This window comes from Panthera pardus, unplaced genomic scaffold (assembly GCF_024362965.1).
Source record: "Panthera pardus isolate Hobbes unplaced genomic scaffold, ASM2436296v1 HiC_scaffold_6, whole genome shotgun sequence".
NCBI classification, from domain to species: Eukaryota; Metazoa; Chordata; class Mammalia; order Carnivora; family Felidae; genus Panthera; species Panthera pardus.
This window is the reverse complement of record NW_026526991.1, coordinates 67039539-67062064: the sequence shown is the minus strand read 5'-3', so window position 1 is coordinate 67062064 and position 22526 is coordinate 67039539. Positions and strand designations below refer to the sequence as shown.

The following is a 22526-nucleotide window of genomic DNA, read 5'->3' as shown; positions in this document are numbered from 1 at the left end:
TGTCTGACTCTTGATTTGGACTCAGGTCTTGTCTCAATGGTTGGTAAAATGGAGCCCCCCAGCAGGGCTCCGCACTGACAGTATGGAGCATGCTCAGGATTGGGATTCTCTCTCACCCTCTGCCCCTCCCCCCAACTCTACATAAATAAGCATTAAAAAAAAAAAAAAAGAATGTGATGCTTAACTGAGCCACCCAGGTACCCCTGCTGGGTTCACCTTTTGAGAAATGGTGGTGGAGTTTCAAATGCCCCTTTCAGGAAGGAGGGAAGCCCCAGGCCCAAACCCACCCACCCACCCTGGTTCTGGGAATTTGGAAGAGGGGAGAACAGCTTAGTTGTTGCGAGTAAAGGCTAACAGGCTGGGGCACAGGGGTGAATGCAGAAGAGAACTGAGGGGGGCTTTGGGGGCAGTTAAAGTTAGGGTGCTGGGGCTAGTGACTTGATCTAGAAGGTCTGACAGAGGAGTTTCAAGGGACCGGCAGTGGGGTCAGAAAGGGATCCCCCATTTCTTCTTTATACTTGCCCTTGCTTGGGCAGGTGGAAAAGGAACTGGGAAATGGAGCGGGACATCTGCGTACCTGCAGGCCGCAATAGACTGTAAGTGCCTGGCACTGTTCCAGGGGCTTCATGTATTTAATCTCTGCCAGTACCCTAGAAAGTAGCGCTAGCGTTATTCCCACTTTATATGCGCGGGGCAGCTGAGGCTCAGGTATTAAGTGACTTGCCAAGGTCACACAGCTAGCAAATGATGAACTGGGGCTTGAACCCAGGTTGCCAGGCTCCACTAACCCGCCCCCCTCGTGCTGTATTGCACTGTGCATACATTGTATTCATTCTCCTAAAAGAGGGAGCTATGGACAGGGAAATGGAGCATGTGTGTAGAAGTGGGGGGTGGGGGTTGCAAGTCTCCAAAAAAAGTCATTCAAATGAGTGAAAATGAAGTGTCTCAAACCTACCCCCTCCCCCGATCCATGTTCTCTCTCAACACTACTCTCTCCTTACCTTTCTCTTTTTTACATCTCTTCCCCATTTCCCCCTCTCCTGGGAGACTGAGAACATGACTGGGGTGATTGCCTGTTCACTGGTGGCCAGGGCGGGCACAGGAACCAGACCTTCCATTTGTCTCATTCTTATTGCTGGCAGGCAAAGCCTCCTGCCTTCCACCAAGGCAGGTGATGGGGCCGGGTTTTTCCTTCTCAGGATTCCCAGGTGAGGGCTGGCTAGTAAAATGACCACTCAGCAGATATTTAAATAAGGCTGAGGCCTGCAGGGGACAGGGGACTAGGGGAATGTGTCTGAGTAAGACATCCCAAGACAGATAGTGAACATCTTGGGCACAGTCATGCCAGGCCCTGGTACAACGTTCACCCTCCCCTGACATCATGAGACACCTCCTCCATGCCTGGAAGAGTGTTAGGACAGACAAATAATAACAATTGCTAACATGCATCCGTCCCTCTTCCTAATAGTTTATATACATTTACTTTCTTAAGCATGACAACAATCCTGTGAGATAGGTATGATTGTTATCCCATTTGACAGATGAGGAAGCTGGTCTATCCAGACAATGAGCTCTCTGCCAGGACAGAACCTCTCCTAACCCTGCCCTGTTCCCTTCAGAGGAGTGCAGAGGCTCCCAGACAATAATCAGGGAGAGTAAATGGGTAAGGAGAGCTTCCGGGCCCCTGGCTTTGACTTGGCTGCATTCCTCCCACCCAGGCCTCTTTGCTGAGCTGTGAACCCACAGCTTCCCGGATCTTCCCTCGTGCCTCTAGGTAGGCATGTCTGAACTCCCCCCTCCTGCCCTGCGTCTCCCAGCTGCCTGCTCCAGGAGCCCCACGACTGCCTGAGCCAGGAACTGGATTCCTCTGTCTCTCCTTCTCCCACATCAAATCAGCCAGCAGGTCTGGTTGATTCGACCAACGCATAATCTGTTACATTCATCCCTTATGCCCCAGCCCTGCCGCCACTGCAGTGGGACGGTGGTGGCCTCTCCTGGCACTTACCGTGTGCCGGTGCTACGTCACTTTGCAGACTTTACCTTTTAAGCCTCAGAACACTCTCTGCTCGCAAGGGAAGACACTGCGAGGCACAGAGAGGAGAAGTAACCTGCCCACAGCCCCACAATGGAGTCTGGTAGAGCCAGACTTGGGCAGCGGGATTGCAGGGCTCACGCTCCACACAGTCTTGTACCGCCTCCCATCGCTACTCTCAGCCTCGCCTTCCTCACTCTTTCCCGTGCGATGCCGCAGGAATCCTCGGTTCACTCCACGGCGACATTTACCGTGAGTGCCAGAGATACAGCTCAAAACTGGAAATCTGCAACTGGGCGGACCGGGGGCTGCAGGACCACAGGGCCAAGCGGAATTTTCTTTATCTCCTTCACACACGGATCTGGTCAGGCCTCCCTGCCCAGCACCATGCCTGACGTAAGGATCAGTGGTGGGGGGGGGCACCCGGGTGGCTCAGTAGGTGAAACATCTGCTTCTTGATTTTGGCTCAGGTCGTGATCTCACGGTTCACAGGATCGAGTCCCGCATCGGCTCGGGCTCTGTGCTGACAGTGCGGAGCCTGCTTGCGATTCTTTCTCTCTGCCCCTTCCCTGCTCACGGCCTCTCTCTCTCTCTCTCTCTCAAAATAAACAAATAAACTTTAAAAAAGAAAGATTAGGGGTGGCAATGAAATGAATAGGAACTGTGGGAGACCAGCAGGTGCCCACCAAGGGCCTGCACCCCAGGCCAGGGGAGGGAGAGGAGCTACTTTTCCAGCTCCAGGTGGTCCAGCTTCCAGGGCAATTTGTTCCATCTCCCTCCTGCTTCGCTGTCACTGACCCTTTTCTGCTGTCCTGGACTGCAAACTTTGCTGGCAGGCTCACCTGTGTCATTTGAGGTCAGTTGGTGGGATGGACAGTGGGAAGATAGAGGAAGATTTAACTAACAGGCCTCGGGTGGGACTGCAGACAAGGGGAGACCAGACGATGGAAGAGCTGGGCTGGGGTACCCGGACCTGCTTCCACTTCCCTCAGCATCCCTGGGATTCTACCTTGGCTGTGGTTGATCCACAAGCGGGAGGAATGAGAGCCCAGTACCCTCACGGGGGCTCTACCTCCTGGAATCTGGAAGATTAAAGTCCTTCAATACTTGCCCAGGCACCTTCCCCTGAGGGCGGTTCCAGTTCAGCTCCCCCATCCTTTCCTGCCCATTCCTGGGGGTGGGGGACAGAGGCAGGGAGGCGGAATGCTAATGGGCACAGAGCCAAACCTTCCCAGGACTAGCAGGTCACAGCCAGCCGATCATGGGCCACTTTGACAGGGGTGGAGTGGGAGGAAAAGAGCATTGGGCTCCTGCCTTCTCCAGGTGGGGGAGGTAGGCAAACTGGAGGGAAGACTGGATAGGGCTGGGGATCCGTGGGGAGCTGACGGAGACAAGAACAGGGACCCCCACACTTTCCTGGCTGGTGCTCAAACCAGTCAAGTGTGACAGGGGCAAGGGAACAATCACAAAAAACAGGCCCGTGATGGTGACTGTGGTGGCCGGAGGGTAAGGAGAGGCTGGGAGAACAGGAGGGAAGGCAGGGACAGGTCTAGAGCTGTGTGGGAGGGAACAGGCCTGCCCAGCAGGCAAATGTGCTGTTCTGTGAATGTGCATAAATTAGTAGCCACTTTCTCCCTGCCAGCTTCTGCTTCTCAAGGGTTGTGTGTGTGTGTGTGTGTGTGTGCGCGCGCGCACGCGCGCGCCTGTGTTCCGAATACCCAGAAGACACTGCATCTGACCTTGAGTGATCAGTGTTCAGAAGCGGCAGCTCCATTCCAGCTGTAGCCACTGTCCCTCAGGCTCAGAGTACCTCTCCTTCTCCTTCACTCCTGCAGCTCTGTCCCAACTTCCAGCCCACACCTGCCTTTGCCCCTGCCTTTCCCTGAGGCTGACCACCTGCACTGCCCCCTCCCCCTTGCCTCTTCCCAACACTGGAGCCCTGCACAGCTCCAGTCTTCCACCCCATCCTAGGCCCGTGGCCTTCGTTCAGGACTCAGAGGCTGTACCCACTTGGCCCTCGTGTTTTTAATGTTCTAGCAGGAGCAGGTGCAGGAGCCCAAAGGAGGGCTCCTAGGAGGGCCCTGGTCGCTGCTTGTGAAATGCCCAGTTCTCTCTGGATCTAGAGCACTGGCCAAGGATGGGCAGCGATGTGGGTAATCAGGCACGCAGGCCATGGAGAGAAGCCCCTTCCTGGCGTCAGAGCAGACCCCAATCCTGTCCCCAAATCCCAGTCAGGAGTGGCTGGTGCCTGAGAAGAAGCTGAAAAGTCCAAAAACTATCTGACGTCAGAAGCACTGCCCATTTCTTTCCTCCAGAGAGGACACGTAACAGCCCAGAGGAGGCTACAAAGATGGGGTCCAGAGAGGGAAACAGGAGAGAGGAGATCTGCAGGTGTGACTGAGAGAGAGAGACAGGTTGCTCCCTCTACCCCTGGTGTCCGTCATGGCCTGCAGGACAGAGAGGCAGCACCGGCTGCTCAGACCTCCCACCCCAGGCCTGGGCCTCAGGAAGTCCTTCCTGCCCTTGGCCTTGGCGCCACCCCCCTCCTCGAGAGGCTTTACCTCCAGAGAAATGGAGAGTCAGCATACTCGACTTAAACACGATGCAGGGGCAGGCACAGAGCCCCCCTTGGCATTTCTCTTCTCATTCCACAGAGACCTCTTGAGGCCTGAATCCTGATTTAATCCTCCCTGATGCCTTCGGTTCTCCCCCGGCCCCTGCTCCTCAGGCCTTAGCTGAAGGCAGGTGCCTTCCGGGGCCCTGGGAACCAGCTGCCCCCACGGCCGGCAGGGCCACACACTGGATGCTCCCCACAGCCCAAATTCAATCACTTCCCAGTTATTATTAGTGACCCCTCCTTCAAGAGAATGTGAGCTCCCAAAGGGCAGGAACTGGCTCTACTTTGTTCAGGCCAGCATACCCTTTGTAGTCAGGGCCTTGAACACAGAAGTTCCTCAGAAGAGGTTTCTTGAGTTCAGCAGGTAAATGAATCCCCCACCTCCCCCAACCCCCGTCTCCTGCGTGGGTCCTTTTTACCTCCCTTGTGGCTCCCCCCACATCTGTCTTCTTCCTGGTACCTTTCCATCCAGCTCTTGACCAATCTCCATTCCTGGCCCTGCCCTGCCACAGGCCATCTCTAGTCCATCCCCTCCCTCTTCCAGGAAGCACCCTCAAATGTGGCCACTCTTGAGGCCACTATTCTTGGGCTCCGTGCCCTGGACCAAGTGCAGGTGACAGCCTTATTTCTAGTCCCTTTACTTCACCCAGTGCCCTTGCAGCTGGACTGGAGTGGGACCCACATGTATTGATTAGGCTTCTGTGGTGACTTTCTCAGTCAATCAACCCAATCACCAAACTCCAATCAAAAGGACAAGCTGTATACAACTCTGTGCCAGGCTTTGTCCTGTGGGGAAAGGTCAGCACGCTCCTCTCCTGCCCTCAGCCCTACTGTTCCCTCACTCCCCACAGCTCTGGGAGTAAGTCTATATGGAGGTGAAGTTCAGGCACGCCCTCCCTCCCTCACCCCTCCCTCCCTCCTCACACAATAGCAACCCCACAGGGAAAGGGAAAGAGAGTTGGAGCAGGTACCTGTGACTGGGGACTCAGATCCAAAGACGGAGGTCATCAGAGCACGCTAGGAGAAACTAGCAGGCCTGGGCCCCAGGATGCCCTCCCAAGCAGTACTGCGGGTGCAAACACACTCCTCCTCTCCCCACCCCTCTGCCTCTGGCTTAGCCTCTGATGCTAATTTAGCACTTGAGCTCAGACACCTGCTGCTTGGGCTGAGCATCTTCTCACTCAGCATCCTGCCCACTGTGTGGACTTCTAGGCTGTCCGTGGGCAGGCAGAGGAAGTGGGGTCTCCGCAAAAAGTCAGACTCTGATTAGTTTCACTCTCACTCTAAGAAGCAAAGACATCCACTTCCAGGGGCAGAAGTCAGCCCCAGCCCCAGGGAGGAGTACAAGCAGTGAGATTTGCAAGGTGACCCCTGGTGAGCCCACAACTCAGAATGTCTTCCTGCAGTCTGGACGGCTGGGATGCTCATGATGGGGCCAGACAGTGAGCCCCATTCGGTAGGTCACCTGCTCCTCCTCTCTAGAACAGTCTTTTCCACTCTGGTCGATGAGCCTGGCCTCAGGAGAAAGACAAAGCTACAGGAGGTGGGAATGGAGTGTGGTGGGGATCTTACTCAGGGTTCTCAGCCTTGAACTCCACAAAAGCTGGGGGTGGGCAAGGGGGCCATGCGATGTCTGGGGAGAATCTTGTGGAACTCACTACCTAAATTCAAGCACAGGAGATTTTTAGCTCAACCTTGTAACTCTGGGTCTCAGGACACAAGGTTGGAGGAGACTGCCCCCTAGAGCTAGGATCGAAGAATTCTTGGGATCAAGAGTCAGATGCTCTACCAACTGAGCCAGCCCAGTAGCCATTAGGATGGAAGAATTCTTAATGGACAGCCGGCCGTTCTTATATTCATTGCACAAATCTTTGTCGAGTTCCTCCCCATGCACCCGGCGTTAGGCACTGGGAATACGGAAGTAATGAAGGCAGGCAATAGCGTGCCGATCACTGTTTACCCTACACTAAGGGATTTCCTGGGATGTGGAACTTTTAGTGGTAAAACCAGGACAGTCCTGGGCCAGAGGATTGGCCCAAACCAAGAGGAGGTGGTCCCTAACAGATAAAGCCCCCGTCCTCCTGGAGGTTATATTCCGGTGGTTCCAGAAGTAGGGGTCAAAGGGAAAACACACATAATTTCACATAGTGATAGATGCCATGAAAGACATAAAATCAGGTGGCGGATTGTACTTGAGACGGGGGGACTGCATTGTCTCTCTGCGGAAGTAGAGTCTGAGCTGACGAATGATGATGAGACATCAATCTTATGGGCACTCAGAGAAGAGATATCCAAAAACCCCACGGCAGGAACAAGCTTGGCACATGCGAGAAACTGAAAGAAGGCCTGTGTGCCGGGATTGGAATGAGCAGTCGTATTAGTGGGGGCTGACAAGGTCCTGACCTGTTTACCCCAAGAGAGATGGGAAGCCGACAGAAGGATTAAGCAGGGGAGTACCACGTTCCAGTTCTTAGTTTTAAAAGATCATACCAGCTGCTGGCTGGAGAATGGACTGGAGGGAAAGGATGGGCACAGGAAGACCGGTTAGGAGGCCGTTACAAGTGGGCAGGTGGTGATGATGGCAGCTGGACTAGGGTGGTGACCGGGAGAAGGAGAAGAAGGACAGGGCAGACCCGACTGTCCTTGCTAATGAATTGGATGTGGGGGTGAAGGAAAGAGAGGACTCAGAAATGATGCTGGGGTTTGGGGCTGGAGCCATAGTAAACAGGGACATGCCCCAGAGGGCAGGAGAGGTCCCTCTGTCTGGGAGAGGGAGGAGGGAGCCCTGACAAGTCCAATAAACTCGGTCAACTGGAATACAGCTCGGTGGTGTTATCCTTGACGTGGGACAGTGGGGGGGAGATATATGTCTGGAATGTGTCTGCTTTGGGGGAGTGAGGAAGAAATGTCTTAGGAGGCAAGATGCCTGCAGGTGGGATTTAGAGTCTGTCTTAGTATTGGTGGGACCCAATTTAAAGTGACTCCTGAGAGACTGATAGTCCAGACAGGTTATGCAAATGGGATATGTTTACATGACCTGAAATGAGATGAGTGTACTAGCTTAGCAAGGGAGCTGTAACAAACAACCTGCAAATCTCCGTGGTTTAGCACAACAAAGGTGTAGTTTTCACTCCCATTACAGTTGCATGAGGACAGAATGAGTGGTTTTGTTTCATTCATTCATTCATTCATTCATTCAGGGATCCCAGGCTCTTGCCATCATGTGGTGCTGCCATCTTCAACATGCGGTCCCTCAAACCATCAAAGAACGGAAATAGGGAACTGAGGGCCCATGGAAGATATTCATGGGTCCAGCCTGGAAACGGCACACGTTGCTTCCACTTTGATTCCGTTGTTCAGAACTCAATCCCATGGCATCAATTTAACGGCAAGGACACTGGGAAGTGTTCCAAGTTCAAATTTGATGGGTAATGTGCCAGAAGAAGAGCCCTTAATGGTGAGCATTAGTGAGCAGGGAGAGTGGCTATCTGTCTTGTTGGGGGAGCGGGCAGTGCCGTCTGTCTCGGGTTGGGATGGGCATGTGCTCTCTGAAAGTACCTTGGAAAAGAAGCTGACGTAGGAAGACGTGTAGGTGTGGGGCACACTCATGTACTTTGCAGAACAGAACAGAACAGCATCCTTCCATTCGTTCCCATTCTCATGGCCTTTCTCCAGGTAAGATCTTAATGATGCCACACCTGACCACCGAAATAGCCTCATGAATGCTTTCTCTGCTACGATTTTCTTCTCCCGTCAAATCTAACCTGGATATCACAGTCTAAATAACCTTCCTAAGGCCTGGCTTGTGTCATGCTACGTCTGTTCAATGATGACAATAACAACAATTTTTAAAAATTTTTTTTAAATGTTTTATTTATTTTTGAGACACGGAGAGACAGAGCATGAACAGGGGAGGGTCAGAGAGAGGGAGACACAGAATCCGAAACAGGCTCCAGGCTCTGAGCTGTCAGCACAGAGCCTGATGCGGGGCTCGAACTCACGGACCGAGAGATCACGACCCGAGCCGAAGTCGGCCGCTTAACCGACGGAGCCACCCAGGCGCCCCAATAACAACAATTTTAAGAGCGGTGACAATAACTCGTTGAGCTACCGTGTCAAGTACTTTAACTGCGGTGTCTCGACATATCTCAGTTGTTATAACAAGCCTATGAAGTATCATCATCATTCCCATTATACAGACAGAGGTCCTGAGAAGTCCCTGTGCCGTCTAACACGGTAGGCACTAGCCATGCGTGGCTATTTAAATTTTTTTTTTTTAACGTTTATTTATTTTTGAGACAGAGAGAGACAGAGCATGAATGGGGGAGGGGCAGAGAGAGAGGGAGACACAGAATCAGAAGCAGGCTCCAGGCTCTGAGCCATCAGCCCAGAGCCCGACGCGGGGCTCGAACTCACAGACCGTGAGATTGTGACCTGAGCTGAAGTCAGACGCTTAACCGACTGCGCCACCCAGGCGCCCCCATGCGTGGCTATTTAAATTAAAATGGAAAACAATGAAAAATCCAGCTCCTCGGTCACGCTAGCCGCGTATCAAATACTCAGTAGCTGCGTATATGTAGTAGCAAATATTTTGGACAGTGTAGACATAGGGCCTGTTCTTGGCAAAAAGTTCAGTTGAGTTATGGGAACCTGCTTAGGGTCACGCAGTGAGTGGTGACCCCATCTGAGTGTAAGATCTTCCGACGGTACCACATTGCCTCTACAGTCAAGAAGTTTCAGCCTGCTCTTAACCATTTTGTACGACCTGGGCCAGCTATGGTTAGATCATTATTTCTCCTTCATTTCTTGTACAGTCTCATACTGCAGCATGACACGTTTGCTCACTGCTCTGCAATACTCCCACCGTGTCTACTCATAACATTTGTGGTCTCCTCCTTTCTGTCTGCCCCGCTAATTAATTCCTATACGACCTTTAAAGTTCAAATAGCTTCAATAGCCGTGACATCAGTTCCTTCTTTTTAATTTAATTTATTTATTTTGAGAGAGAGAGCATGCGCAGGAGAAGGGCAGAGAGAGGGAGAATCCCAAGCAGTGTGGGGCCCTACACGGGGCTCCAACCCATGAACCGCGAAATCATGAGCTCAGCCGAAATCAGGAGTCGGATGCTTAAACGACTGAGCCACCCAGGCGCCCCAAGTCAGTTACTTCTTTTTCATTCTCACTGCCTCTCACCTTTCAGACTCCCCTCATCTCTTGCCCTGGCAGCCATACCGCTACTGTTAATCATACTTGCTGACATTTAATTGAGCATTTACTAAGTGACAGGCACTCTTCTAAGCACCGGCCCCTCATCACAAAACTCAAAGTAGATATCACAGCTGTCCCCACTTTACAGATGAGGTCATTAAGACACAGGACAGGTGAAGGACTTGTCCAGATGAGCTCTCTCCTCCTAGTCTTTTCACAGGCAGTTCATCCTCATGCTAGTTTCTGGGCACATTTCTAGAACACAGAATTCTTACTTCCCTCCCCCGAGGAGGAGGACAGCCTCCCGAGCAGAGTGCAAAGGTCCTTTATGTTCAGAACCTTTCTGACTTCAAAACCCACCACTCCATCCACTGACCGCAAACTATTTCTAGTTTCCTGAATCTGAATCTGCCATGTTATTTCTCCCCTCTGGGCTGCAGACATGCTGTTCCCTCTGCCTGGAGTGTTATCCCGGTAAGCCAGCTCTGAAGCCACCTATGGCAGCGCACCCTGGACCACGGGGCTTGCTCCCTCCTCTGACTCCATCACTGGCTCCCCAAGAAGGGTTGGGTGCTGAGCTTACCACATGAAAATTACTTCTCATTAAAAAGTATGCCTTCCAATGGGGTGCCTGGGTGGCTCAGTCGGTGGAGCGTCCAACTTCGGGTCAGGTCACGATCTCGCGGTCTGCAGGTTCGAGCCCTGCGTCGGGCTCTGAGCTGATGGCTCAGAGCCTGGATCCTGCTTCCGATTCTGTGTCTCCCTCTCTCTCTGCCCCTCCCCTGTTCATGCTCTGTCTCTCTCTGTCTCAAAAATAAATAAACGTTAAAAAAATAAAATAAAAATATGCCTTCCAAGCCATGGATGGAGGGTCTTTTTTTTTTTTTTTTTTAAGAAGCTCCCCAGACTATGCTGAAGTAAGGCAAACGTGGTTTCCATGGTTTATATCACTTCTTGGGCAATTAATCATGCCCTTCCTGGACTCCTTGTGATGATCACCTTTATCATTATTTATTTTTTAAGTTGTTGCTGTTGTTTGTTTTGGAGAGAGAGAGAGGTTGAACGTTTGCGTGGGGAGGGAGGGGCAGAGGGAGAGAGAGAAGGAGAATCCCACGCAGGCTCCATGCTCAGCGAGGAGCCCCATGTGGGGTTCTATGTGACGACCTGATCATGACCTGAGCCAAAATCTAGAGTCCGATGCTTAACCGGCTGAGCCACCCAGGCGCCCCTCACATTTACCGTTACTTAATGCTTCCCTCATCCACCGCATTCATCTATATTCAACAATGTTCACTAAGGGGCTACTATGTGCCAGGCACTCTTGGAGGTGTTCATGGGAGGGGAAGTGAGAAGGTCCCTGGCTCACGGAGTTTACCTTCTGGAAGGGTGTGGTGGGCAGAATAATTGCCTCCCTGACATGTTCATGCCCCAGTCTCCAGAATTTGTGAATATGTTACTTCACATGGCAAAAGAGATTTTGCTGGTGTGATTAAATTAAAGGATCCTAAGATGGAAAAACCAGCTTGGATTACCCAGGTTCTTAATCACAAGTGTCCTTACAAGGGAAGAGGGAGGCAGCAGAGTCAGCAAGAGAGAAGACGTGACAACACAGGCAGAGGTCAGGGACACAGGCAGAGGTCAGGGTAACGTGACTGTTAGCTTTGAAGATAAAGGAAGAGAACCCTGAGTCAAGGAATGTGGGTGGTTCTAGAAGCTGGAAAAGGCAAGGAAACAGATTCTCCCCTGCCATCTCCTTGATGTTAGCCCAGTGAGATCCATTTTTAGACTCCTGACCTACAGAACCATGCAATAATAAATGTTTGTTGCTTGAGGCCATTACATTCGTGGTGATTTGTTAGAGCAGCAAAAGGAAACTAATAGAGATATACAGGCGACTTCTTTTGCGCAGGTATGTGATGGCCCTCCCCACCTAGATCGTATGTGTTTGAGGGCTCTGGGTTCTGTTTGATGTTCCCTCCCAGCTCCCAGTAGGAAGTTGGGGTCACGGTGGTAGTTCAATATACTCCTGCTATAGATTCTGAGAGTGGAGATGACGTTTGGTAGGGATTTGGGGTGGGGGCGGGGATGAGGCTCGTGGAGATGAAAGGAAGGGGAAGCTGTCAGGGTGAGCGAGGTGTTTGAGGTTACAAGGTGACGGTCACAGCGCTGGCGTTCTCATACTTCACGGTGAAGTATCCTCTGAGGTGCGCGTAAAAAAGTCCGGGGGAGGGAATCTGGTAGCTCGGGGCAGGGTGGAAGGAATCCTATCCACTGTGCACGTTCCTATTTCCCAATTTTTATATCTTAATTTTTAAAGAGAAATTGACAGGGAATTTTAAACGAGACTTTTATACTGAGATAAACATGTTAAAGCAGTCACCGCCGCCGGCTTGTGTACACGTGTTTCCGGGCCCCGCCCAGGCCCAAAAATCGAGTCCGCGGACTGGCCCCGGCACCCGCCTTGTTACCAGGCGTCCCCCAAACCAGCCCGGAGGCCCAACGGCCTCGCTTGGCGGAGCTCCGGCCCCGCGCGGTGAGGTTCCGGGCGCGGGCGGCCTCCGGCCGGGGAGGGCGCTGTGCCGGCGGCGCGGGGGGCGGGCCGGGGGCGGAGCGCGGGGCGGCCGGCGGCTCCCGGCTCCCGGCTCCCGGCTCGCGCGGCTCGCCGCCCCGGCCCCGGCCCTGCACCTGTGACTGTCGCGGCGCTCGCCCTCCCCGCCCGGCGACCGCGGCCCCCATGGCCCCGTCCCGCCTGCAGCTCGGCCTCCGCGCCGCCTACTCCGGCCTCAGCTCTGTGGCCGGCTTCTCCATCTTCCTCGTCTGGACCGTGGTGTACAGACAGCCGGGGACCGCGGCCATGGGGGGGCTCGCAGGTACCCCGGGGCGCGCGGCGGCGGCGGCGGCGGCGGCGGGGGGGAAGGGGGGCTCCGGGTCCCGGCTGCGGGCGCGCGGCTGCGGGAGGCGCTGTCAGCTGCTCCCGGAGGCTCCCGGCGGGCCGCGCTGCCCCGGGGACCGGGGCGGGGAGCTGTTTACCCAAAACCGTCCGTGGGCAGCGCAGGCCCCGCGCGGGCCCGGGCGCCGGCGGGAGCCGATGCCCGCCCGAGCCCGCCCCGGCCCGCCTCGGCCCGCCTCCGCCGTTTGCACGAACCTGCCGCGCCGCCGGCGGGGCTGCCGGGTGACAGCGTCCTCCCCGAGCGCCGGCTTCCCCCGCCACCCTCCAGGCGGCCCCCCAGCCACACACACACGCCTGTGCCGGGGGATCTCCGCTCCTCAAGCGCCCCTTGCCAGGCGGCCGGGTGAGGCAGAGGAGGAGTAAGTGGAAAGGAGGTCTGGGGGTTCCTGGGGAAGCCCCTCTCCTCCAGCCAGTGCGGACCCCACCCCCAAATAGAGCCCTCAGCGGAGACCCGGGGGGTGGGGGTGGGGGACCGCGCTAGGGATCTGATGGAAACTGGACATTTTCTTCCCAGCACGTCGGCGTGTCTTTGCCGCCCCTTGGCTGTGGCTCCTCTGGCAAGGTCTGCTGAACCCCGCGCTGGCTGCCTTTTCTGTGCTTTAAAGAGGAGAGGGGAGGCGAGCGCTAGAGTGAGAACGTCAGGGTGCTGGTGGAGGCAGGGTCCTCACCAATGCGCTGTCTTCGCTGTGCACCTTTGGGCACGCAACTAACCTCTCTGTGTCGTACAACTGGCGTGAAGACAAAACATGTTATTTCTACTTGCCAGCATTGCTTTCTAATACTTTCTGTGTGTCAGGCACTGTGTAGAGCAACCTGTTTCTATCATCTTATTTAATCTTTACATTAACCCTATGTAGGCATTATTATTGTGCCCATTTTACAGATAAGGCTTAAACTGAAGCTTAAATAAATAGCTGGCCCAGGGTTACACAGCTACATGAAATAATATGTGTGGGGAAAGAACTTTGGGAAAGAATGCACATAAGGATATTACTTTTACATGTGGTGACCTGATTCCGTTCTTAAAATCCTCTGCCCCAAAGAGTCCTAAATATACTGAAAGTAACTGTATTTACTCATTGCCACCAAGCTTACTGAGTGCCATCCCTGGTAGAGAAGGAAGGGGAGGTGGGATTTCTGCCTTAAAAGAGGAGCATACATAACCACAGCCTAAGCAATGCCAAACAGAGCCCTTTGGGGGGCACCAAGGCAGGGCACAGGGTACCCTGGCTGGGATGCTCTCATGCCTACCTAGATGCGCCCCCCCCCCCACCTGTGGGTTTCTGTCCTCCCTGGAGGCAGCCAGCCCATCATTGCTCAGTTATCTACAGACCCCTGGCTCCCCCTCTGCGCCCCCTGTCCCCCTGCTACTTTGTTCCCGAAGGTTCTCTTCGTGAAATTTTGTGTTGTTCCTGTTGGCCCTGCTGCTTTCTTTCCCGTTGGGAAGGGGTGTCTTCAGGCCAGGCCCTGTGGCTGCACTGAGACCTGAGATGAAGGGGCTGCTTGGGGCTGAGGAGGAAGGGGGTCAGAGCTAGTGTGTTAGAGTCTGGCCCAGGGGGGCCGAGCCCCGCCTAGCCATGCGACCTTGGGCGCATTGATGCCTCCTGGGCCTCAGCTTCTCCCTGTGGGAGGAGGTATCACTGAAAGAGGTGATCTTGGAGGCCCCCCTCCAGGTTGGAAATGCTAGTGTAGCACTCTCTTTCTCTCTGTCTCTGCAGTGTTCATTTCGCAGCTGCCTCTTGGAAGGCTGTGGAAAAGGTCCTGTGGCTTGGGCTCCAGGGAGTGTGGGGTTTCCCTCTGACCCAAATTCTGCCCTCTCTCCCTCTGGGAAGGCTTCCCTTGGCCTCTGAGGCAGGCCGGCTGTGGTGTGGCCTGCCGGGAGAGGTGCTAGGCCAGCTAGCAGCTGGAGCAGGGTGCCTGCGCCTCCCCGACAGTCTGGCCTTCCAGACGAGCAGGAGGTGGCAACAGAAGAGCCAGGCTGCCGGGTGGTGGTGCAGCGGGTGGGGGGAGGGGTCGCCAGGTCATGGCCCCCCTCCCCTGCCCTCTCCACCCTGAGTGGGTTCTGACAGACTGCAGCCAGCCTCCTTCCTCTTTTGGGGGTGAAGCATCAGCAGATTTACTGACTTGTGAGCACCCCACTTCTGACTTGGCATTTTCCAGCGCAGAAACTGCTGAGTCACCAGAGGGCAGCCCCAGCACGCTCCTTCTCCCCTGCATGGGTGGAGACCCACCCTCGTCCACCTTGATGGGTGTCTGGGAAGAAGCGGCTTGGAGGAAAGGCATTTGCGGAGGAAATGGTTTTGCTGTGGGAATCCTGGGGAAACACAGACTCTTGTCCCAGGTCTGGTAGACCGAGGAAAGATAAAAAGAACAGAAAAGTTGCTCAAGGAATCTAAATGGCCCACATGAGCTGAGAGGGAGAGGAGCACTGGGGCCCGGGGCCTCGCTCTCCCCTAGGGCAGGGGTGGAAGGCAGGGGTGCAAGAACAGAGCAGAGCCTTGGCCTGCGCTCCCAGTTGCCTGAATTTCTCTGTGGGCTCCCCTGGCCTCCTCCTGGCTCCTCACCAACCCAGCCACTGGTGATACTCTCACTGACCACCTCTGCTCCTTCCTTGCCCTTATCCTGTTAGCCGTGAGCCCCAAGTGGAGCAGGGGCTCCACTCATTGAAGCAGGTGGGGTGAGGAGTAAGGGGTGAGGTCTGGGGTGGGCATGCAGGCAGGGGCAACTGTCCATTCTGCCCTGAATTGGACAGACCAGGCTTCCTGGAATCCAGAGCATCCTGGGGAAGAGAGCAGACCTGGGGGACAATTGCTTCCTGCCTGAGGTGTGGGAGGGGACCAGTGGAGGCTCCTGACCACCTTGGGAGAGGCCCCTGTTCCAAGGGCAGTGGTGGGGGCCTGCTTCCAGAAGTGGCTTGTGTTTATCTGGAGTCAAGGCCTGTGTGCAGGGGAAGTGAGAAGTGGGTATTGTGCCTGCTTATTAACAAAGAACGAGTACGTGGAACACCCAAAATGACCATCTTCCTTTTCCTAGCACTTTTTGGTACATGGGGGAGGGGGAGTTCTGGGGGCCCTGCTGCAGCATGGCCAGTGGACTAAGAGATGGCATTTCCACAGTCCCCTATTTCAGCATTTCCTAACCCAGAAATTGCTGAGTCACAGAGGAATAACTCTGACCTCCTTATTTTTCTCCTGAGCCGGCTCCAGAATCCTTGAGTGCTAACAGATCTTAGAGCTTCTCTATTCAGGCCCCTCCATGGAGGACTGAGGAAGAGGGTAAGCAGAGCGGCCCCATGCAGAAGCCCATTAGACTGTTCCTTGGATGCGCTCAGTGACAATATGCCTTCTTCCTAGGGCCCTTTAGAACCCAGTGGCATCCCCAGATGAACTTAGGATGCCTGTGAGAGGTCTGGGAGATGCTTCTGGGAAGGGTGGCCAGATGCCCTGCTCCAGATCGCATAAGATGTAAGCCGAAGCCATGAGCCACCTCTGGCCTGCTCCAGCTTGCTGTCTAGGCGGGGATGGATAGACGCTTGTTCCCGCTCGCCCTGATCTCAGGGCTGGAGGCGCCCACGGTCCAGGCCCCAGACCCCTGCAGAAGGTTGGGGTGGGGAGGAGCGGAGCTGGTCAGACAGGGTGCAGGTCAGACAGGGTGGGAGGGGAGGCTGGGGGCGGGGCTGGCAGGGCAGAGCCCTCTCTAGGCTGGAAGCCTGGGGTCGCTGAGTTTCCGCGCTGGCAGGACCTCTGGGTTCACCCATTTCTAGATGTGGAAACACAAGGCTCTGAGAGGTCATGAGCAGCACAGCGGTGCCAGGCCCCAGGCTTCCTGGCTTCCAGTCTCGTGGTTTGCTGTCCCTTGCCAGGCTGCCTGAATTGTGACAGCTTCTGAGCTGATAACCAGAGCATAGTTCTGTGATGATGCTCCCCCCTGCCAGCCTCTTTTTCCCTCCTAACTTAAAAATATATATACATGAAAAATCTTGGGCATGTAAAAAAGGATAGATGATTTAATGAACTCCCTTCTACTTAGCACCCGGCCTAAGAAAATACCACTGATTCAGTTGAAGCACTCTCCCACCCCCAATCTCCTGTCAACTTCCCTTCCTTCTCTCCCTTGCCCAAGATAACCACTTTCCCCAACCAGATGCCCCCCCTTCCTATGCACATATGCTACTCTGCATGTAGTGTGTGTGACTGTCTTTTTGAAAGGTCTCCTGACTCCTAGGATCCAGCAGCCCGTGTAGCCCACACCCAGGTAGAGAGCTTACAGCTGGCTCTGCCGCGTTCCTCATTCCTTCCTTGCTGGGACCCCGTGGCCCTGCTCCAGACCCTTGCCAATGGCATTGGTATTTGTTCCACTCATGGGGCTGCACCGGCAGGCACGGCCCGGCACAGAGGGCACTCATTGTAGTGGCTGAGTGGCAGCTGGCATCTTAGTTTGCCCTGAGGGCAGGCCCAGGAAAGGCTGGGGTGTCTGGCCTGTCCTCTCAGCAAACTAGAGGGAGTGAGGTCGGGTCTAGCCAAGAGCAAGAAGGCCATTTGGGTGCTGGGTGGCATTGGGGGGTCTCCCTGCCAGGCTTCCTCACTCTGCAAGACCAGTCCAGGGAGTTGCGAAAGGGCCAAGAGGTCAGCCACAGGGCTCGAGGTATCTGGGTTTTGGCCTCTGAGGGCCAGGTAGAGCAGGAGCATCAGGGTGAGAGGGCCACTTACCCCCTCAGTGGCCCTCAGGGTAGGGAGTCACAGGTCCTCAGAAAACAGGCTGGACTGCATTGATTCCCAAACCTGCTGATGTCAGGACCTCTTCACACCCTTGAAAAGTAGGGAAGCCCCGAGGACATTTTGTGTACGTGGGTTCTGTCTATCCATACGCACCATACTAGAAATTAAGACCCAGAACATTTTCAAGCACTTTGAAGCAATATTAAAAATAACCTTGCGTCACCACAAATAACATTTTTGTGTAAGAAATATTCATGTTTTTCAAAACAAAAAAATTAGGGAGAAGAATGGCATGGTTCCCTATTTTTGCACATCACTTCAACATCTGGCTTAACAGAAGGCACCTAGATTCTCTTAATCTGCTTTTGCATTCAAGTCCTGGCCAGGGGCCTTGGAGCCTCCAGAACACTCCACTCCGCAGTCATGAGGCAGTGAAAGGCCAACATTATCTTAGTAGTATTATGTAAACAGCTCTGGCCTCTGGGACAGAAAGGGCCCTGGGGTCCCCGGGGTCCCCGGGCTGAAGGCCTGGGGGGGGGGGGGGGGGCGCGGGGCGAGGAACGGTGTATCCCTCCCTGGGCTGACGAGTCTGTCCCCCGCAGGTGTGCTGGCGCTGTGGGTGCTGGTGACGCACGTGATGTACATGCAGGATTACTGGAGGACCTGGCTCAAAGGGCTGCGTGGCTTCTTCTTCGTGGGCGTCCTCTTCTCGGCAGTCTCCATCGCCACCCTCTGCACCTTCCTGGTGCTGGCTGTCACCCAACACCAGAGTGAGGGCGGGTCATGGGAGGGCCACTGGGAGGGAGGGTGGGGGCTTAGGAGCAGACCCGGGATTCTGGTCCTGGTTCCAAAGTTTGGGTCCAAGGGACTCGGGCAGATCACTTAACCTCCCGGTGCCTGGGTTTTCTCAGTGTTAATTAAGGAGGGGAATGAGTACCCACCCCTAGGGGTGGCAGGGTTCAGTGAACTGCGTGCGAAGCATTGAGCGGGGGTGTGCGCGCTGGAGGTCCGCAGTGACGGGTGTTATTAGCAGAACGGGTCAGTCCTTCCGCCCAGCTCTGGGATGGGAACGCCCCCTGGTGGCTGCGACCAGCAAGCAGGCAAAGGCCCTTCCTGTCCCTAAGGAGTCTAATGCTCAAGCAGGTTGGAAGCGGTGCAGGGTAAATGCAGGAAGGCCCAGTACAGGACACAGACCTGTTTGGCCAGTCCTAACCTTCCCTCATCCCCACTGCCTCCTGCCTGCAAACCCTGAATACTTTAAAACAGGTATCACACTCCATCTCTACTGGAGTTTGTGGGGAGGGGTGGCCCCGGGCTGGCGGCATGGTGGCTGGGGTCCAGGGCAAGACCCTCTCAAGTCGCGGTTGGGTTCCTGTCCCCTGCAGGCCTCACAGACCCCAACAGCTACTACCTCTCCTGCGTCTGGAGCTTCATCTCCTTCAAGTGGGCCTTCCTGCTCAGCCTTTATGCCCACCGCTACCGGGCTGACTTCGCCGACATCAGCATCCTCAGCGACTTCTGACCCGAGGGGTGAGGTTTCTGGACCCCGGAGGTCCTCAGGACCTGGACTCAGCCTCTGAGACACCAGACAGGCCTGCCACACCCCCCTGGAAACCCTAGATCTGTGGCAGAAGATACACAGCAAGAGGACTGCGGTCTCCCCGGAAGGTGTCCTGCTCCCGTTGTGGGGGAGATCCGGGTGCAGCGGAAAGGGGTCCTTCCTGCCAAGTTGCTCCTCCTCAGCCTGGCTGGAGGGCAGCTTTAGACCTTTTCAAATGGATCTATTTTCTTAGCGCTCAGTGAGGAATCTTCGCAAGGAGGGCCAGGGCAATGAGTCAAGGGGTAGGGCAGTGAGCCACGACCTATGCCTGGGGGCACTCTCCCTCAGGCCAGGCTGGGAACCTGGGAGGTCAGGCCAAGTAAGGGATCTCTAGTAGAGGCCTCTCAGGCCCCAGCCCCAACACCCCATCCTGTTGTCCTTGAGAGTCAGGTAGCTTAACTCCTCAATCCCAGGGATGACAATACTTGACTCTCTTTTCCCAAGGCCTGGAGACCTGAGAGTTTAGTGTCCCTCATCGCCCCAGAGCCGGTCTCCCATGAGTGTGCTAGAACCAGTCATCTTCACCATACCCAAGCCCTCTCTTTTACACATACCGCCCTCCCCAAGCAGGATTCCCTTAATGAGGCCAGACTAAGTGTCTGGGAAAGGTGCCCTGCCCCCAGAAGGGCTTTGGGGAAGGGGGCAGCATGGTGCGGGCTGGAAGGAACCCCTCAGCTCCGTGCCCGGGCACCTCCAGCCCTACATTTCCATCCCTTCTCACATGCATTATCCCTAGCCACGAGACACCCCACCGACCCTGCCCCTGCCCACTGCCCTTCACCTAGAGCTTTTGTCTTTTTTAATCTCCTTTCTGAAGGACAACATCTGCTTTTCTGCCTATACACTGGCACAAGGGCTCACCTAACTCGGGAGGGAAGGAGCTATTGTTACATAGATCTTTTTTATGTTAGGCTGCCATGTTGCACGGTCTACCCTTTCCCCACCTGATGTGTCCTGCCCTTCAGCTCTTTGCCTTATCTGTGTCACCGTCACTTTAGCAGAAATACAGCAGCCATTTGTATCAGATAGCCTCTGGTGGTTCCTTGTGGGGTGGGAATCTTGCGGGGAGTGGGGGAGGTGCTGTGGGAGCGGTAGGCAGGAAGGGTGGTGGTGGAGGGTCTCTAGTTAAACGGTCTCCTTAGCTCAAGTTGTGCCCTGGAGGGTAGAGGGGAGATCTGTGTCTCAGGGGCTGGAGGCCCTCTCCTTCTGGCCCCTCTTGGCATGGGGGAGCCCAGCGGCTTGGCTCTCAGCCCATCCCAGCAGGGGCGAGGATGCCCAGAGGCATGGCTTCAGCGCCACCAGTGGGAGGTAGTGCCTTGTCCCCCCAGAGGCCAGGACAGACAGGAAGGGGGTGAACCTGCTTCCCTTCATATTCTCCCAGGCTGAGGGCTTGGGGCCAGGTCTGAGGTGATGCGGCTGCTACTCCTGCCGCCTGGAGGAACCTGGCTGGCTCAGAACTATATAACGATGGGCGTCGGCAGCCTGGCACCTTTCCCTCTGGTGACTGGATGAGCTTGTCCCAGCCTGTTGCCTCATGCATGGTCTCTTCCAAGCTCGGTATATGTTAAGAAGGGATGGTACATTTGAGCAGGAAGGGACCATAAACAGCGTCTATTTCTGGAGCCTTTAACTGATAACCAGAGGCCCCAGGAGGTGACATGACTTACCTGAGCCCCCAGCTGGGACTTGAACCCAGGTAGGTCTGATTCGCCACTCTCTGCGGATGTGTTAGTGAGCTGGGTCTGTGTATCTGTACCCCACACTCCCGGTGGGCCTTGTGTGTACAGACCCAGACCAAAGCCGCTGCCTCTTTATTACCCCACCATGGGCAGGTGGGGGCCGCTAGGGTGCGTTCAGCATGGATTTTTCCTGCAAGGGAGCTGTCACAGAAGGGCAAGGAGCTGGAGGGCGTGCCGGCCCGCAGCCCGACCCTGGTCCCTCTGCCACACCAAATGAGACGCACACTGTGCCGTGCAGCCATAATATGCTCGCTGTGCCCCCCTCACCCCCAGGAGGCCCTTCCACAGGCACCTTTAAAGCAAATAAAACATTTATTGTTCAGTTTTTTTTCCATTTTTTTCTTTTCTTTTTTTTTCTTTTTTACAAAAACATGCATACATACACGGGGTGGTGGTCCTCGGGAAGACACACACATACGCGTGTGCACACACATGCACACACACACGCACGCGCACACACACACACACACACACTCACTCTCTCTAGCACACAAATACTTTCCTTCTTGGCCCCAGGCCTGGACCCCAGAAGCCTTGAAGACTTGGCCAGGGCAGCCTCCCCTCCCCCATGTCTTGCATCCACTCTCCCACCCCCTTTCCCCTCAGCCGAGCTGGTCCTATGGAGGGCAGGAGTCAGAGCTGGGTGAGGGAGACCCCAGAAAGAGAGAAGTCTCATGGAGGAGGGCAGTGACCAAGGGGCCCCTGGTGGTCATGCTGTGCTACTGAGGGGAGATGAAGAGTTTGGCACCTTTGGCTCAGGAAGCACAGAACTCCAAGAGCACCTGTCTGCTCCACCAGGGCACTGAGATGGCGGACGTAGGGTGACCTCTGGCAGGGGCAGGGACCAGATGGGAGGCCTGCCAAGGACTGCTCTCTTGGAAGGAGCTTTGTCTCCCTGCCCAGTGGCGGGGGAAGGGGGGAGGAAGCTTCCAGAGTCATCTGAAGAAGCAGGCGAGAGGGATTCCCCCTGCACTCAGGTATAGGGGACCCCCTGCCTCCTCCTACCCATCCCCTTCTCCCCCGCTCTGGCCTAGCCCTCAGAGCCTCGGAAGGGCCACCCTGGTTGAGGCCAAGTTCACATTTCTGTGTGGAGCCTGGGGCTGTGTGCAAAGCCCAGGGTCTACAGAGCCAAGAATAGTGGTTATCAGTGAGCCTGACTGAGCCAGTCCTCCTCTGTGCAGTCCTGAGGAAGGGGGGCCCAGCCAGGGGCCTGCACCCCAAAGGGGTAGACTCTGTTCTTGAGAGAGCCCTACCAAGGGCTGGCCGACTGCCCAGCCTGCGTCTTCTCGGGGTCCTCTCTGGTCCCTATCCTAGACCCAGGGCCCTTCTCAGGCTCCTTGGGGTGACTGTCAAGGGGCCGTTCTCTGGCCCCAACTACCTGCCCAAAGGCTCTCTGAAGACTCCAGGAATGGGTACTATGGCCAGAGGTTAGAAGAGAACCAGGTCCGAAGGGCAGGGTGGGCAGGCAGATCCGTTCTAAGCCTTAGAGATTCATAGGTTCTTCCTCCTCCACCAGCTGTTGTGAGGGCCTGGGGGAGAGACAAGGATTGAGATGCCGGAGGGCCAAGGGCTGCAGGAAGGGCCTCAGCCTAGCCTCCCAGGAAGCCTGAGAAGGCTGGGGCGGCTGTGCCAGGATCGGGGATCCTCAAGTTGGAAGAGTCC

General features: G+C 55.2%; 2 protein-coding genes across 9 annotated transcripts in view; one reads left to right on the top strand and one right to left on the bottom strand.

Moving 5' to 3' along the window:
* The first annotated feature begins 12455 nt into the window (after positions 1 to 12455).
* On the top strand, positions 12456 to 20151 carry SLC48A1 (solute carrier family 48 member 1). The gene is made up of 3 exons (XM_019419151.2): positions 12456 to 12727; positions 18128 to 18295; positions 18911 to 20151. Exons 1-3 carry the CDS (start codon positions 12592 to 12594, stop codon positions 19045 to 19047), a joined length of 441 nt encoding a protein of 146 aa, XP_019274696.1. The 5' UTR covers positions 12456 to 12591; the 3' UTR covers positions 19048 to 20151.
* A 1006-nt stretch (positions 20152 to 21157) lies between these two features.
* The window catches only part of HDAC7 (histone deacetylase 7), a 36786-nt gene continuing 35417 nt past the window's right edge, over positions 21158 to 22526 (bottom strand). For all 8 annotated transcript variants that reach the window (XM_019419144.2, XM_053895867.1, XM_053895868.1 and 5 more), the window contains one exon: positions 21158 to 22393. In XM_019419144.2, the coding sequence (XP_019274689.1) occupies positions 22348 to 22393 (46 nt within the window). In that variant the 3' untranslated portion in view covers positions 21158 to 22347. The remainder of the gene's footprint in view (positions 22394 to 22526) is intronic.

Excerpts from the sequence above, each read along its gene's own strand:
- SLC48A1 (XM_019419151.2), top strand. The coding sequence starts at position 12,592 with ATGGCCCCGTCCCGCCTGCAGCTCGGCCTCCGCGCCGCCTACTCCGGC. Across the intron at positions 12,728-18,127 it reads GGCCATGGGGGGGCTCGCAG|GTGTGCTGGCGCTGTGGGTG; the intron begins GTACCCCGGGGC and ends TGTCCCCCGCAG. Across the intron at positions 18,296-18,910 it reads GGCTGTCACCCAACACCAGA|GCCTCACAGACCCCAACAGC; the intron begins GTGAGGGCGGGT and ends TGTCCCCTGCAG.